General features: G+C 43.3%; 2 protein-coding genes across 20 annotated transcripts in view; both read right to left on the bottom strand.

Annotated features, from left to right (window-relative positions):
* Positions 1-16,055, bottom strand: part of LOC123605040 (protocadherin gamma-C4) — a 169,229-nt gene that overhangs the window by 90,021 nt on the left and 63,153 nt on the right. Inside the window, exons 1-2 of one of the 19 annotated variants that reach the window (XM_045491522.1) lie at positions 7,584-10,211; positions 12-5,585 (exon numbers count right to left, since the gene is read on the bottom strand). The exons of 15 other annotated variants lie outside the window; for them this stretch is intronic. In XM_045491522.1, the coding sequence (XP_045347478.1) occupies positions 5,580-5,585; positions 7,584-9,992 (2,415 nt within the window). In that variant the 5' untranslated portion in view covers positions 9,993-10,211 and the 3' untranslated portion in view covers positions 12-5,579. Of the gene's footprint in view, positions 1-11; positions 5,586-7,583; positions 12,449-12,486; positions 15,580-16,055 lie in introns of those variants that run through there. 3 more of the 19 variants (XM_045491514.1, XM_045491403.1, XM_045491497.1) reach the window with 3 other exon arrangements.
* On the bottom strand, positions 2,179-2,805 carry LOC123605226 (protocadherin gamma-A9-like). The gene has a single exon (XM_045491812.1). The coding sequence runs from the start codon at positions 2,803-2,805 to the stop codon at positions 2,179-2,181; it is 627 nt and encodes a 208-aa protein (XP_045347768.1).

Raw genomic sequence — 16,055 nt, 5'->3', positions numbered from 1 at the left:
AGACTATATGCTTAGTGTTTTAAAGAAATTTATTATAGAAAAATTTCAAACTTCTACAAAGTAGGGAGTATTATTGAATCTTCATATACTCATCACCCAATGACAATAACGATCAACACAAGGCCATCTTCATTTAATATAATTTGTACACCCTCATCATTTTGAAGCAAATCCAAGATACTTTAACTCTTCTTTTAAGATGAAACATTAAGATTAATAAGGATTTTATATTTAAGCCTATTTTGTTATATAAAATGTTACCAATACAAAAGTCTATCTAGTTTAAGAAAACTAGAATTCAACATTTTCCACACTTCCCATTCACCCAGTGAGCTTTGTGTTCTGTTTTAAAGGCAAGTGATATTAATGGTAGAGGATAGTAGTTACTGACCTACAAGCCTTCATCACTATGTTATGTTTTTTTCCCAAGTTAACACATACTTAATATTTGTAAATACTAAGTACCAATGGTTACTCGCGAGGACAGAAACTTCAAGTGACAGTTTTCCTATTTCATTGTTAAAAATATGATCCTGAAGCATGCTTTAATTTTTTCCTACTAAATTAGGAGTAAGGAGTATTTGAAATCAGTATAACATCTGTATGTCATAATGGCTGTCCAGATGTTACCCCTATTAGCCAGCACTTTTCAAACAGAATTTTTGAGTCAACTTCATAGTTTATTTTTAAAGTCTCCTAGAAAGTCATTTATTACTCAGAATGCCACTATGTTTAAAATAAAATGAAATAGGGGCATCTGGGTCGCTCAGTCAGTCATGTTTGATTTCAGCTCAGGTCATGATCTCGCGGTTTAAGAGTTTGAGCCCCACATCAGGTTCTCTGCTCTCTGTGCGGAGCCTGCTTGGGTTCTTCTGTCCCCTCTCTGTCCCTCCCCCACTCATTGCCCCCCTCCTCAAAAAATAAACTTGAAAAAATATTATTCCTTTCCTATATCTAAAAGCTAGTAAAATATTCTTAGAACCTCTTCCAGCAGTTCCTGAGAATATTTTCCTAAGTTGTCTTCCTTATCCAGGTTTATTTCTAGCCTCAAGGTTGGAGAATTGAGCCATAAATAACAGACAGTTGAATAATTTTTATTTCCCTTGTTTTGTCCTCAACAGTGTTCATTCTCAGAAACCCCTCTAAGTGAATTGTGATTCTTCCTCAGAAGTGATCTTTAAATTCAAACAACCTCTACAAACATGTGATCTGGAAAACATCACCTCAAAGGAGGGTTGTCCTATAATAGAAACAGAAAAGCAGAGGCAGAAAAATCTGGGCTCTCAGTTTCTTCAAGAAGAATGCATGTGTTTTCTCATTAATTTACCTTCACATAGTGTCAGCTGTATTTATGTTTCAGAGGTATGTAAGAAGTTCAAAGATAAGTAGGAAGTTCACTATGTGGCCACTGAAGATAGCAACAATAATAAATTTCAGGAATGGAAAACCACCTCTAAGAATTAGTAGTGAACTGATAATCAACTAAGGAACCCCACCCCAATAGCCCATATCAATGGCTCAATAATGAGAGAAGCCCCATGAAAAAGATATCCATTGACCCTAGGTTAATTTAGGTTAATTATGAGAAACTTATATCAGTGATATAACCAGTAAATGCTTCCTATAGATGTTAGAACAAAACAAGGCCCAGTAAAACTTGAATGGTGAGAAATATGTTAAAGAGAATGTATCATACCTTAAGTGGAAACCTTAAAGAGAAAACCAAATCATAAGAGAAAATAAAGGAAAAAGTTGAACTCACTGGAGCCAAAGAAATATTTTCTTTAAAAAAAATTTTTTTTAATGTTTATTTCTGAGAAGAGAGAGAGAGCACACAAGTGGAGGAGGGGCAGAGGGAGAGGGAGACACATCTGAGCAGGCTCCAGGCTCTGAGCTGTCAGCACAGAGCCCGACACAGGGCTCAAACTTGTGAACTGTGGGATCATGACCTGAGCGGAAGTTTGATGCTTAAGTAACTGAGCCACCCAGGCGCCCCCAAAGAGGTATTTTCTATAGGAAACCTGGAATCATCTGAAGCGCACAAATGGTCATTTTTCCTGGAGCCCTCCTGGCTGATCAGCATATTGTCATACTTGGGCTGGGGATAGATCATGTGACTCTCTCAGGAGCCTGCCCTGTGTGAGCCTTCCTGGAATAGGTCTGCAGGAAAGCCCGCACCTATCCACGCCCACAAAGAAGAAGGCACAGCCAATCCAAGCCCTGCAGCCTGCAGCAGATTTGAGATGTGCCAATGCCACAACCTGAGCACACAATGACAAAGGTGAGGAAGATACAGGACACTGCAGCCACTGTCACCACCAAGTATAATGTGAAGTCTGAGATCTCTGGGTAGGTGAGGACCTCCAGACTGTTGAGGTCAGCCAGGCCACCTGGGATGCTGTGGGCTAAGGCTGCAGTGAGGGTGAAAGTGGCCGAGAGAGGGGGCTGGCCTTGGTCCTGTACTACCACCACCAGGCTCTGCTTGAGCCAGTCTCTGTGCAGCAGGGCCCATGCAGTGCACACCTTTCCTGTGTGGAGTCCTACCATGAAGAGCCCTGGCTCACTGGCCTTGAACAGGTGGTAGGCCTGGTGTTCTGACACAAGTCTCTGTCTATAGCCACCTTGGTCACCAGGTAGCCAGGTTCTGTGGAGCAGGGTACCAGTTCCCTGATGGTGGAACATGTCAGTGGGGAGAGTAGGGTCCAGGATTTCTGGTGCATTGTCCTTCTGGTCCAGCACAAACAAGTTCAGTGACATGTTGCTGGTGAGTAGGGGGTTCCCACTGTCACTTGCCTTCACTTGCATTTGAGATCACAAAACTGCTCATGTTGAAGGGATGCAGTGTGTATATGAGCCAGTGTGTCGGAACTGGTGGAGACATAGGACGACCCTTGGATAATGTCCTCAGCCAAGGAGTGAATAACCTGGGCATTCTTGTCACTGTTGGAATCATGGCCTGTCACTGAGAAGATGAAGGTTCTTCTATAGCTGTTCTTAAGGAGATAGACTGTGTAGAAGTTCTCAGGGAAGGAAGGTGTACTGTCATTGACAATGATCACATGCAGGATGATGTAAATTTCTGTCTGTTGTGGTCACTGTGATGTTATATTCAGAAGTTTCTTCTCTGTCAAGAATTCATACTTTCAACAATCTACAATAATCTATTGACTTTTCTAATTGAAAAGGTAAATAATGGAGTGCCTGGGTGGCTCAGCCGGTTGAGTGTCTGACTCGTGATTTCAGCTTTATGATACCAGGGTCATGGGATCAAGCCTTGTGCTGGTGTCTGTACTGAGCATGGAGCCTGCTTGGGATTCTCTCTCTCCCTCTGCCCCTCCGCCACTCACAGTTTTGTGCTCTCAGAGGAGGGAGGAGGAGGAGGAGGAGGAGGAGGAAGAGTAAAGAAAAAGAAAAAAAAAAGAAAAGGTAAATTATGAGGGGTGTAACAGACAACTTGACCATTCTTCCCGGAGTCTCGGTCATGCACATTCAAAAAGGCAATTACTGTTCCAGGAAGAGTATTTTCTAAGACTGGACTAAACAGAGATGTAATGATCACTTCTGGCCTATTGTCATTTACATCTTCCACTGAAATGAGCACTTTGGTCCTCCCTAAAAGTGCCCCCACATCTTCAGCTTGTATTTCCATTTCATAAAATGCACATTCTTCATAATCTAGACTCCCTGCTGTTGATATTTCACCGGTATTTTCATTAAGATGGAATAGCGGAGATTGCTTTTCACTAATTTTCCAAAATCTATAGGCCACTTCTCCATTGGCTCCCTCATCTGGGTCGCTAGCGCTCACAGTAAGCAGCAGGGTGCCCGGGGCCACGTTCTCTGGGACTTTCACTCGGTAAATCGGTTGAGTAAAAACCGGGGCATTGTCGTTTGTATCCAACACCGTCACGTGGATGTGCACTGTGCTGGAGCGACGTGGGTCACCGCCATCAGAGGCGATGAGGAGCAGATGGTGAGCAGCCTCTTCCTCTCGGTCCAGGGCCTGCTCCAGCACCAGCTCTGGGTGTAGAGTTCCGTCATCTCCAGTCTGCACTTCCAGAGAGAAGTAGTGATTGGGGCTGAGCTGGTAGCTCTGTAAGGAATTCATGCCCACATCCGGGTCAACAGCCTCTGGGAGTGGGTAATGTGTTCCAGGTGCAGCGATTTCATTAACTTTTACTTCCAGATTTTCGACCTGGAATTTTGGATTATTATCATTGATATCAGTGATTTCTATTTCTATCCCAAAAAGTTTCCTTCTGCCCTCAACCAGGATATTGATATTTACTAGTCACTGTGTGCTCTGAGCGCAGAGTTCCTCCTAGTCTATCCTGCCTGCAGTGACCAAGACAAGCCACTTTGCAGGTTCAGAGTGAAAAACTGAATCCTACTTCTGGAGACGATGCAGACTCCACGGTCCGCCTGCCCCAGATCCTTGGAGATATTTCCCCAGGATATAGCCTTCTTCTGTCTCTTCAGGTGCCGAGTAGTGGATCTGGCTGGCCCTGGTCTCCCATAGCCTCCACAGGCACAGCAGAACCAGTCCTTTGCAGTGCGGGCAATTCAGTGGAGTGGCTGTTGTTGCTTCACTATGGATATTGTTTTTCAGAATGCTTTCTGTGCAAACTGACTCCTTAGATTCTTTAACCTCCTGCAAATTATGATGATCTTTTTCCTAAGGAGAAACCAGAGTGCTCCAAGAAGGTGAGTTTTGTGGCAGCTTTTGCTGAGGTTTGTGGGATCTGTGGGACTCTGTGTAGTTGCAGATCTGAACAGCTGGATGGAGAGCTGATTGAACTTTTCTTAAAGTTGGTGAACAGTGGCACTCGGAGTCCTAACCTGTCACTACATGCACTGAGATAAGTAATGCTTCATTATAGATAACCGAGAAAGACAATACTCTTCTAACTATGTAGACTTGTCTAACTGTTTCTTGCATTCTCATTTCAAAAGCAATTACCATTTTGGAATGTTAGTTGAAAATGAAGTGGAATGGAACTTCTATTAAATGTATTGTTAAACTGCCATTTTTTATTAACATCAAATTAACTTATTCTTGGTAGAATTTTGCTTTCTTTCTAGATATGTAAATTATTCTAACTTCAGTTTTATAATGTTTCAAAAATTTTCTGTATGTCATTATTTTCTACAGTAACCACAATGTGCAATCCTCTTTGGAAATAGACTTCTTCTTCTTAGTTTTATATATACATGGATTATTCACTTTGAAGTTATTTTATAAGATTAATTTATTCAGATAATGAATTTGCTGAGTAAGTTTTCCTTAAAATTTCATTAACAAAAATAATTTTAATAAGGCAACAGTAATAGCTTCTCTCACCTAATACTGCTAAATTTTGAAAGGATTGGTTTTTTAAAGTTACATATTTGTGAATGTTAAACTTTTACGCTGGTTTAATTTTTTGTACTCTTCTATGTGAATACATAATGCATACACAGGTTATGGCATTTGGAATATTCAAATAAACATATATTGAAAAGCAAGTTTCCACTTCAATACTTCCATAAAGAAAATATGCAGTTCAAAGTAGTCTTAAACTTCTTATTGTAAAGGTCACTTAAATCTGTAATAATTAGAGAAAAAGAACACAAGATGTAGAACCAATTATTACCACTAAAAAGCAAAAAGTGCCATTATGAGAAATTCTTACAGGGGCACCTGGGTGGCTCAGTCAGCTGAGCATTCAACTCTTGATTTCATTCAAGTCATGATATTACAATTCATGGGATTGAGCCCCAAGTTGGGCTCTGCACTGACATCAGGTAGCCTGCTTGGGATTCTCTCTCTTTCCCTTTCTCTCTGCCCTTCTCCACCTCAATAAATAAATAAACTTAAAAAAAAAAAAAAGAAATTCTTTCAGGGGCACATGACTGGTTCCATCAGTTGAGCATGTGACTTTTTTTTTTTTAAGTTTCCTGATTTATTTTGAAAGAGAGCACAAGCAGGGGAGGGGCGGAGAGAGGAGGAGAGAGAATCATAAGCAGGCTCTACACTGTCGCACAGAACCTGACATGGGGCTTGACCCCACGAACCTTGAGATCATGATCTGAGCTGAAATACAGAGTCAGACGCTTAACTGACTGAGCCACCCAGGCGCCCCAAGCATCTTGATCTCAGCCTCATGAGTTCAAGCCCCATGTTGACCTAGAGCTTACATTAAAAAAAACAAACAAACAAAAACAAACAAACAAAAAAAAAAAACTCTTTCAGCAATTTGTAAAGAAATCATTTACTGAAGCACTTACTAGGGGAGACCAAAAAAAAGACTGATATTTAAGAAATGGCAACTTTGCGCATAAAATTAGTAATTTTCGCCATAAGAGTGGAAAATTTGGGATTCTCTTTCCTCTAATCACTAATGTTTAGAGGTCCAAATAATAAGACAAATCCAATGACTCACCCCCTCCTCCTGGCCTCAAGTGATAGAGGCAACAGCATTTCCTTTTCTTTTGTCAAGTGTCTTTTTCTTAAATTAACTATAAGCGTAGAGGAGGATTTTGCAATCAAGAAAACTTAGAGGAACACAGATAATGAACTGGACCTTCTAATGAGTTTACTGAGTCTTTCTCTACGCCCTCCACCCACACTATTTTCCTTACAGTTTTAGGGCATTCACAGAGTCATGACTAGGTAGATACAAAGAACCAGACATGAGGAATAAACATAAAAAAGATGAAAACTGTACTACTGAAATCAGCAAAGGAGATAACTAGTAGTTTTTTTTGCTTTAAAAGATGAGTTAAATGAATGCCTATTTTAAATTTAATGTTTACTTACATGTAACAAAATTTCAAATATTTTAGGGGTCCCTGGATGGCTCAGTTGGTTAAGCATCCAACTTCGGCTCAGGCTAGATTCCTGAGTTCGAGCCCCACATCAGGTTCTGTCTGTGCCGACAGCTCAGACCCTAGATACTCCTTCGAATTCGGTCTCCCTCGCTCTCTGCCCCTCCCCCACTCACACTGTGTCTCTCTCTCTCAAAAATGAATAAACATTAAAAAAAATTTTACAGGGGCACCTGGGTGGCTCAGTCCTTGAGCATCTGACTTCATCTCAGGTCATGATCTCACGGTTGATGATTTTGAGCCCTGCGTCAGCTCTGTGGTGACAGCTCAGAGCCTGGAGCCTGCTTTAGATTCTATGCCTCCCTCTCTCTCTGCTCCTCCCCTGCTTGTGCTCTGTCTCTCTGTCTAATGAATAAATATAACGCTTAAAAAAATTTAAAAAATTTTTAATTCAAATATTTTAAATAAATGAGGCAATCAGTGGGTAAGTTTCATTACCTTTGAAAAAAGCAATAAGAAATTGATACAATACTTCTGCTGTGAAGTAAGAAGCACACACTCCCTACTTTGTAAATCTGAACTTGGTGCAATAACTCTATTATATATCACATAACTACTCCCAAATCACCACTCTCTTTAAAAAATGTTAGTACAGCTCTCTGATGCGCTGTAATACCCTTAAGACAACTCACTAACCTTAGAACCATAATATATTTTCATAGAAGTATGAAACTGGATAGATGATGAAAAGGAGTAGACACTTAAACAGAACTCACCGCCATTTGAGTTTCAGGATGGGAAGTCGACTCACTGGAATTACAAAGCGGAAATAAGGCCCCAGATGAATCACTGCAAAGTAGTATATCTTGTCCTGAACTCAAATGCTCATTACATTTTAGAAAATTAAACTCTGTCTTTCCAGTCTGGGCAACGCACAAATTGTAGGAATAAGGCAAAGTCCCCTCACTGTAGTTAGGAGGAACCACAGGTCCAGACTTGACACAAAGACCAGGCTGAAAGCAGCCCCAGGCAGCGGGGCTGGGGGAGCGGCGCAGGCGCAGGGCCACCGCCAGAATCACCGCAAGGAGGAAGAGCACCGAGATCAAGGCCAAAGCCACCACCAAGTAAAACTGCAGCTCGGCCTGAGGGTCAGAGGGCTCCGGGCGGTCGCTGACATCCGGCAGTACTTCTTGGAGGCTGTCGGCGAAAACCAGGTGCAACGTGGCGGTGGCAGAGAGGGGCGGCTGTCCCCCGTCCCGCACGGCGACCAGCAGGCGCTGGCGGGCCGCGTCCCTGTCGCCCAAAGCACGCGCAGTGCGCACTTCGCCCGTGCGCAGCCCCAGGCTGAAGAGTCCGGGCTCGCTGGCCTGCAGCACGTGGTACGACAGCCACGCATTGTGTCCCGAGTCGGCGTCCACCGCCACCACCTTGGTGACCAGGTAGCCGGGCTGCGCGGCGCGCGGCACCGTGTCGAAGAGCGCCGAGCCGTCGGGCCCCAGCGCCGGGTACAGCACCCTAGGCGCGTTGTCGTTGCGGTCGCCCACCAACACGCGCAGGCTCACGTTGGCGCTGAGCGCGGGCGAGCCCTGGTCGCGGGCCTGCACCGTCAGCTCGAAGGCGCGCAGCTGCTCGTGGTCGAAGGCGCGCTGCGCGAACACCACGCCGCTCTGCGCGCTCACGGACACGTAGGACGCCAGCGCCCGCGGCTCCAGGTCGCTGGCCACGATGGAGTAGGAGATGTGGCCGTTGGGTCCCAGGTCGGGGTCGGAGGCGCTGACTTGGGCGATAGAGGCTCCAGGAGGGTTGTTCTCCATCACGTGAACCATGTAGGAGGCCTGGAGGAAAACCGGAGCGTTGTCGTTGATATCGGTGATGATCAAAGTGACACTTTTGCTAGCTGAGAGGGGCGGCTTTCCCCTGTCGGTGGCTGTGATGGTGACATTGTACTCTGGGGTCTGTTCTCGGTCCAGAGTCCCATCTATTACCAATTTATATGAATTTTTTGATGAAGAGATTATCTGAAAAGGAACTTCACCCTCTAATCGACAATAAACCTCCCCATTCTCCCCGGAATCTTGATCGTATATTTTGATCAAAGCAATTAGCGTTCCTGGCGCTGCGTTTTCCAGAATCATTTCGACTAGAGAATGGAATGTAATTTCTGGGCTGTTGTCATTTTCATCTTGAATATTAATTTCAACTGTACATTGTGCAGCCAGTCCTCCACCATCCCTCGCTTCCACCACTATAGAATATTCCTTGATTTCTTCGAAATCCAGCATTCTTAGAGTTGTAATTTCCCCGCTCTTTGAATTCAGACTGAAGACTTGCCCAGTCCTGTAGAAAGAATAAGTGATTTCCGAGTTGATGCCTTCATCTTGGTCAGTGGCTGATACTTGCAGCACTGTGGTGCCTGGGGGCACGTCTTCTGGAAGGCTTACTCTGTACATGTCCTGGTTGAATACAGGGGGGTTATCATTGGCATCAGTGACCTGGATAAGGAGCTCAGTGGTGCCGCTTAGTGGGGGATCTCCGCCATCCATGGCAGTCAGAACTAAACGATGGTAATTCTGTTGTTCCCGGTCTAAACGTTTCTCCAACGCCAATTCTGGGTATTTACTACCATCTTGTTTCTCTTTATTTATCAATGAGAAACTGGGGCTAAGAGAGAGTTTATAAATCCGCAGAGAGTTTAAGCCAATATCGGCATCTTCCGCTGCTTCTAATATAAACCGTGTGCCTGGCACCGTAGACTCACTTATTTGCAGCTCAAAAGAAGTTTGCGTGAATTTTGGTGTGTGGTCATTAATATCTTCGATGTCCACACTCACATGATAAAAGTTCAACGGATTTTCAGCAACAGCCTCAAATTCCAGAGCACAGGCTGGCTTCTTCCCACAAATCTGCTCCCGGTCTAGCCTGCCGCTCACAAGTAGCTCCCCGCTCTTGGCGCTCACAGTGAAGTAAGGTTTTTCCGAACTGATGCGCAGTTGTCGACTCGGTAACTCATGGACGCTGAGTCCCAAATCCTTGGCGAGGTTCCCCACCACCGAGCCCTCGGGCATTTCTTCGGGAATCCGATAGCGGATCTGCTCTGAGAGCGCCGGGCAGAACAAAGACAGCAGGAAGGGAAAGAGCACTGGCCGCCTCTCAGCCCAGCCCCTTTCCCCAGCGCCGCTCCCCATCCCTTTTGCTCCCCTCAGGTTGCTCACCGGCCTGGAGACGCCGGATTACAAATAATCTCTGTGCTGCAGATGTCCGGAGCTCCGAACAGGCTATATTTCCAGCGTGAGGGTCGGGTTCCCTCTTTTCCAGAGGAGGAAGTTGTGTAAAGGCTCGAGCTAGAGAGCCTGATACAGGGAAAGGGCGCTGCGGCTGCGCGAGAAGATGGCCAGTGCCCAAGCTCTGCACTTTGGCCAACAGCGGCGCCCACAGTCCGCACTGGGAAACTGCAGCCCCTGCTGCTTCAGTTTAACCAGCTACAATAATCACAATCCCGCGACTAACTGAACAAGCCACGTTTTAATGTTAATATATTTAATATCTTAAATTATAAAGCCTTCTTTAATATATATTTTCTCTTGTTTCCAAATTATTAGAAATTTGATGAGTTTTTATAAGAAACCGACATATGTGGTCCATCCATTTCACCCTACTACAAACATACATTGAACTTTTGCCTTGTACTTAGTACTGCCCTTGTCAGTGATGATATAACAATGCAACAATGAATAAGACACAGGTCTTGACCTTAGAAATTTTATCATATACTGTATTCACAAATTCATTCTGTTTATTAGGTATGATATGTGAAACAATCTTAATCTTCTTTCATGATTCCTAAATGTTTCCCCCAACATCTCTACATTATAAATGTTATTTAATATCATATGTATTAGAGAATACCAATAGTGTTGAAAACTATTCTGTAAAGCTTTGCAGTTTCATACCAATCCTCAAGCATCTCCTTCTGATAATATCAACACTCTCTTCAAAAAATTTCTTTTTACTCATTTGACTACCTAAGGAAGCATTCATTTTTAAAAAACCTGTCCCTATGATGTAGCTAAGGGATGATTTACTCTACCTCCTCCTTCATATCTCACAATTACTTGGCTTATGTCATACCCAACATCATACATGAATTCATTCTTAAAAGTCACTAGGGAAATGTTTATTCTTCAATATAAAGTCACAAAGGGATACTTCAGCAGACCACCTGACTTTCTGATCTATGTATCTATGTAATACTGAAGCAATGACTTTGTAATTGAGCTTCTGGTAAGTTTATTTGCATAAATTTCCTGGATAAATGTCATTTGTTCTAATTATTTTATTCCATTTGTTGAAATTTTTGAACAATCAGTGAATCTTTTGAACAAGAGTAAGGATTTTATTTTCTATCAGGGCAAGTTTCAAAACACTTAAAAATTGCAAAATGTCAATAATACAGTTGTTCCCTCAAATGACTGTGCACCCAAACACTACAGAAAATACGAAGTTAACTCCCACCCACAGGATGTGCAAAATAGGAGGGAACACTACACAATCCTTCAGACATGCCCTTTTTATAACTAACAAATGATTTATTGTGTTTTCCACTCTCATGTGATGACAAATCAATGGTAAGCACTGTTAAAATGCTATAACAAGGAATACAGAAGACATAAAATCTAGATGGAATCATTTTTAGTTGAATTGAGGAGCTTGTTTAGAATCTGTTTACATGAAACTACTTTTTTTTAAAACTACATTCTCAAACTCTCTCACCATGAGAACATTTCACATGGCTGTCCAATCAAAACAGCTTATTGGAACTTAGTGAAAACATGTTCTTCTTTATGCTACAAAATGACATTTTATTTAAAGTATGATTTTGTTGTTTTTATTGGGGGGGGGTTGATGGACATTTCAGGCTTTAGATTCTACGTCTTCTTTAGTATGAGCTCTTGGAGACCAATGACACATAAAGGAACCAGTCTCACCTACCACCAAAATCCATCCTTTCAAATGTATTTATGTTTTAAAATATAATAAGTATTAAAATTTTGAAGGGTACTGATGCAAGCACAAGGCTTATAAAAGAGGTTTAAAATGAAGAAATCCTCAAAGACCTAGAAAACTTCAAGACCTTCAAGATCCAAATCCTAAACAGATTTCTAAAATTCTGAAATGTATTTTACTTTTACCAAGCTAATACAAGGATTTAAAAGTCTCAGTTATATATCCCCTATTTATACAACAAACTTACCACATGTGGTTGGGTAACTACTTCTCAAGTGAATGAGTGATAAGTGGTAATTATAGTAACATGCAAAGGATTTTATTTTTTAAAAATTTTAAAGTAATCTCTACATGTAAAGTGGGGCTCCAACTCACTACCCTGAGATCAAGAGTCACGTGCTTTGCCAATTGAGCCGGCCAGGTGCCCCATATATGGAAGATGTTAAAAGGTTGAGAATCAATGTTTAAACAATCTTGTTCTAGCCTTTGGAGAGCAAATGAAACCAACTATCATGATTAGAGCTCAATTTTATAGTATCACCACTAAAATCAAAAACTTTGTGGTACACTTTTTCAAAATATTTTGAACGGTCTCCGCAATGTATGTCCGAAAACATAAATTTATAAAAAATATAATTTCCCCGAGAATTAAAACGTACACAGAACTGAACTCACCTGAATAGAAGCAGCTTCATCCTTACATTCATGAAAATCTACGGATGTTAATAAGGGATCATTTTTCTCACAACTCTCCAGACTGATAAGTGTGTCCACGTAGTTGGGATGGGGGAAAATCTCGTGATTCGCCTGCGAGTCCGCGGTGAGGGAGACCTCATGGGAATACTTCTCCAGGAAAGCCTGCACCCTGTCCACACCCACAAAGTGCGAGGCGGGCACACCCACCAGCCCGCCTCCTGAAGCCTGAAGCAGGCGCGTCGAGTGCCAGCTCCTCAGCCTGAGAGCCAGCAGCACGATCACAAAGGCAAGGAAGACACAGGAGACTGCAGCCACTGCCACCACCAGGTACAGCGTGAGGTCAGAATCGTCTGAGTTAGCAGAGGTCCTGACGCTACCCAGGTCGGCCAGGACGGCTGGAATGCTGTCGGCCACCACCACGGTGAGCTTGACGGTGGCCGAGAGAGGGGGCTGGCCATGGTCCTGCACCGCCACCACCAGGCTCTGCTTGAGCGCATCTCTGTCCAGCAGGGCCCGTGCTGTGCGCACCTCGCCCGTGTGCAGCCCCACCGTGAAAAGTCCTGGTTCACTGGCCTTGAGCAGGCGGTAGGACAGCCAGGCATTCTGGCCAGAGTCTCTATCCACCGCCACCACCTTGGTCACCAGGTAGCCAGGCTCTGTGGATCGCGGCGCCAGCTCCACACCTGTGGAACCGTCCGTAGGGAGGGTGGGGTACAGGATATCTGGCACGTTGTCATTCTGGTCCAACACAAATATGCTCACAGACACGTTGCTGCTGAGTGGAGGGTCTCCGCTGTCTCTGGCAGTCACCAGTAGCTGCAAGTCTCGTAAGTGCTCATAGTCGAAGGAGCACAGTGCATATAGGACGCCTGTGTCTGAGTTGATGGAGACATAGGAGGAGACAGGTGACCCCATGATTATGTCCTCAGTCACAGAGTAAGTGACCTGGGCATTGTTGCCACTGTCAGGGTCGTGGGCCATCACAGTGAAGATGGAGGCACCTCTGGGGTTGTTCTCTGGGATATACGCTGAGTAAGAGGCATGAGGGAAAGTGGGTGGATTGTCATTGGTATCTGCCACATACAGGGTGATATGAATTTCAGTAGATAGAGAAGGGGTTCCTAGATCTGAGGCCGTCACTGTGATGTTGTACATAGGGATCTTTTCTCGGTCCAGATAGTTCCATGTCACCAATCTATAATAATTATCTATTGATTTTTCTAATTGAAAAGGTAGATTATGAGGTGCATAACAGACAACTTGACCATTCTTCCCGGAGTCTCGGTCATGCACATTCAAAAAGGCAATTACTGTTCCAGGAAGAGTATTTTCTAAGACTGGACTAAACAGAGATGTAATGATCACTTCTGGCCTATTGTCATTTACATCTTCCACTGAAATGAGCACTTTGGTCCTCCCTAAAAGTGCCCCCACATCTTCAGCTTGTATTTCCATTTCATAAAATGCACATTCTTCATAATCTAGACTCCCTGCTGTTGATATTTCACCGGTATTTTCATTAAGATGGAATAGCGGAGATTGCTTTTCACTAATTTTCCAAAATCTATAGGCCACTTCTCCATTGGCTCCCTCATCTGGGTCGCTAGCGCTCACAGTAAGCAGCAGGGTGCCCGGGGCCACGTTCTCTGGGACTTTCACTCGGTAAATCGGTTGAGTAAAAACCGGGGCATTGTCGTTTGTATCCAACACCGTCACGTGGATGTGCACTGTGCTGGAGCGACGTGGGTCACCGCCATCAGAGGCGATGAGGAGCAGATGGTGAGCAGCCTCTTCCTCTCGGTCCAGGGCCTGCTCCAGCACCAGCTCTGGGTGTAGAGTTCCGTCATCTCCAGTCTGCACTTCCAGAGAGAAGTAGTGATTGGGGCTGAGCTGGTAGCTCTGTAAGGAATTCATGCCCACATCCGGGTCAACAGCCTCTGGGAGTGGGTAATGTGTTCCAGGTGCAGCGATTTCATTAACTTTTACTTCCAGATTTTCGACCTGGAATTTTGGATTATTATCATTGATATCAGTGATTTCTATTTCTATCCCAAAAAGTTTTCCTCTGCCCTCAACCAGGATATTGATATTTACTAGACACTGTGTGCTCTGAGTGCAGATCTCCTCCCGGTCTATCCTGCCTGCGGTGATCAAGCTACCAGTTCTCCAATCCAGAGCAAAGAGCTGTGTCCTACCTCTAGAGACGATGCGGACTCCGTGCTTCACCAGCTCTTGTGACTCCAGATTCAGGTCCTTTGAGATATTACCCACAAAAGATCCTTTGTCGCTCTCTTCTGGCACCGAATAGTGGATCTGTCCTCTCCCGATTTCCCAGAGCGTTCCCAATAGAGTGTACAGCAGGACCAGCTTGTCGCGTCTCTGGTAATTCTTTGGAGCGGCCATTGTTCTTTCACTACTGAATCCACTCAGAATCTTCACTGGGCATATGCGTCTTGTTTACCTATTTGCTGCAGCTATGGAGATCATCTTATATAAAGCTGGAGTGTCTCAGATTTAGGAACGGAGTTTCGCTGCAGCTTTGCAGTTGGTCTGTGGGAACTGTGAGTCTTTGCAAGATGAGAGCCTTTATTAACAGGATGGCGTTTGGTTAAATTTATCTCCAAGTAGGTGAACAGCGGCGCTTAGAGTCCTAAGCAGTTACTGCACCCACTTAGATAAGTAATAGTGTATGCCAGGTTATTGAGAGAAAAAAAATTATTCTTGCCTTTTATAGTTTATTTTTAATGTGTTTAACTTGTCTCTGAATTCATATTTTAAAAGTAATTGCCAAGAAGCATGGTCGATGAAGTAGGGTTAAAGTTTTATAAAGTATTATTAAGTGATATCAAAAGATTTATGGGTTAGTCTCACATTACTCACATTTCTGGAATACATTTACTCTTAAAATGTAAACAATTAAAATTTTATTTTGTGCTATGCCCTAAGCTATATTGTAAATCTATTATCAAATGAGTAGGGATTCCAGTTGTCACTGGAAATTCATTCATTTTTAGAATAAGGTAGACCTATTGGAGATGACTGACTCAGAAGGTGTTTTATTTCATGTAAACGAATTAATCATTATAGTAAGCTCTCAGTTGCTTTTTAGATATTCTTTTAAAATGCCATTTTAATTACATATTGATAATGTTTTTTCTTTTTTTTAATATATGAAATTTATTGTCAAATTGGTTTCCATACAACACCCAGTGCTCATCCCAAAAGGTGCCCTCCTCAATACCCATCACCCACCCTCCCCTCCCTCCCACCCCCCATCAACCCTCAGTTTGTTCTCAGTTTTTAACAGTCTCTTATGTTTTGGCTCTCTCCCACTCTAACCTCTTTTTTTTTTTTTCCTTCCCTTCCCCCATGGGTTTCTGTTAAGTTTCTTAGGATCCACATAAGAGTGAAACCATATGGTATCTGTCTTTCTCTGTATGGCTCATTTCACTTAGCATCACACTCTCCAGTTCCATCCACGTTGCTACAAAAGGCTATATTTCATTCTTTCTCATTGCCACATAGTATTCCATTGTGTATATAAACCA

This window comes from Leopardus geoffroyi, chromosome A1, assembly GCF_018350155.1.
Source record: "Leopardus geoffroyi isolate Oge1 chromosome A1, O.geoffroyi_Oge1_pat1.0, whole genome shotgun sequence".
Taxonomy (NCBI): Eukaryota; Metazoa; Chordata; class Mammalia; order Carnivora; family Felidae; genus Leopardus; species Leopardus geoffroyi.
The sequence above is the reverse complement of the archived record's forward strand: the minus strand, read 5'-3'. Positions and strand labels throughout refer to the sequence as shown.

Bases quoted from the DNA above. Each gene is read 5' to 3' on its own strand.
- LOC123605226 (XM_045491812.1), bottom strand. From the start codon at position 2,805: ATGCAAGTGAAGGCAAGTGACAGTGGGAACCCCCTACTCACCAGCAAC.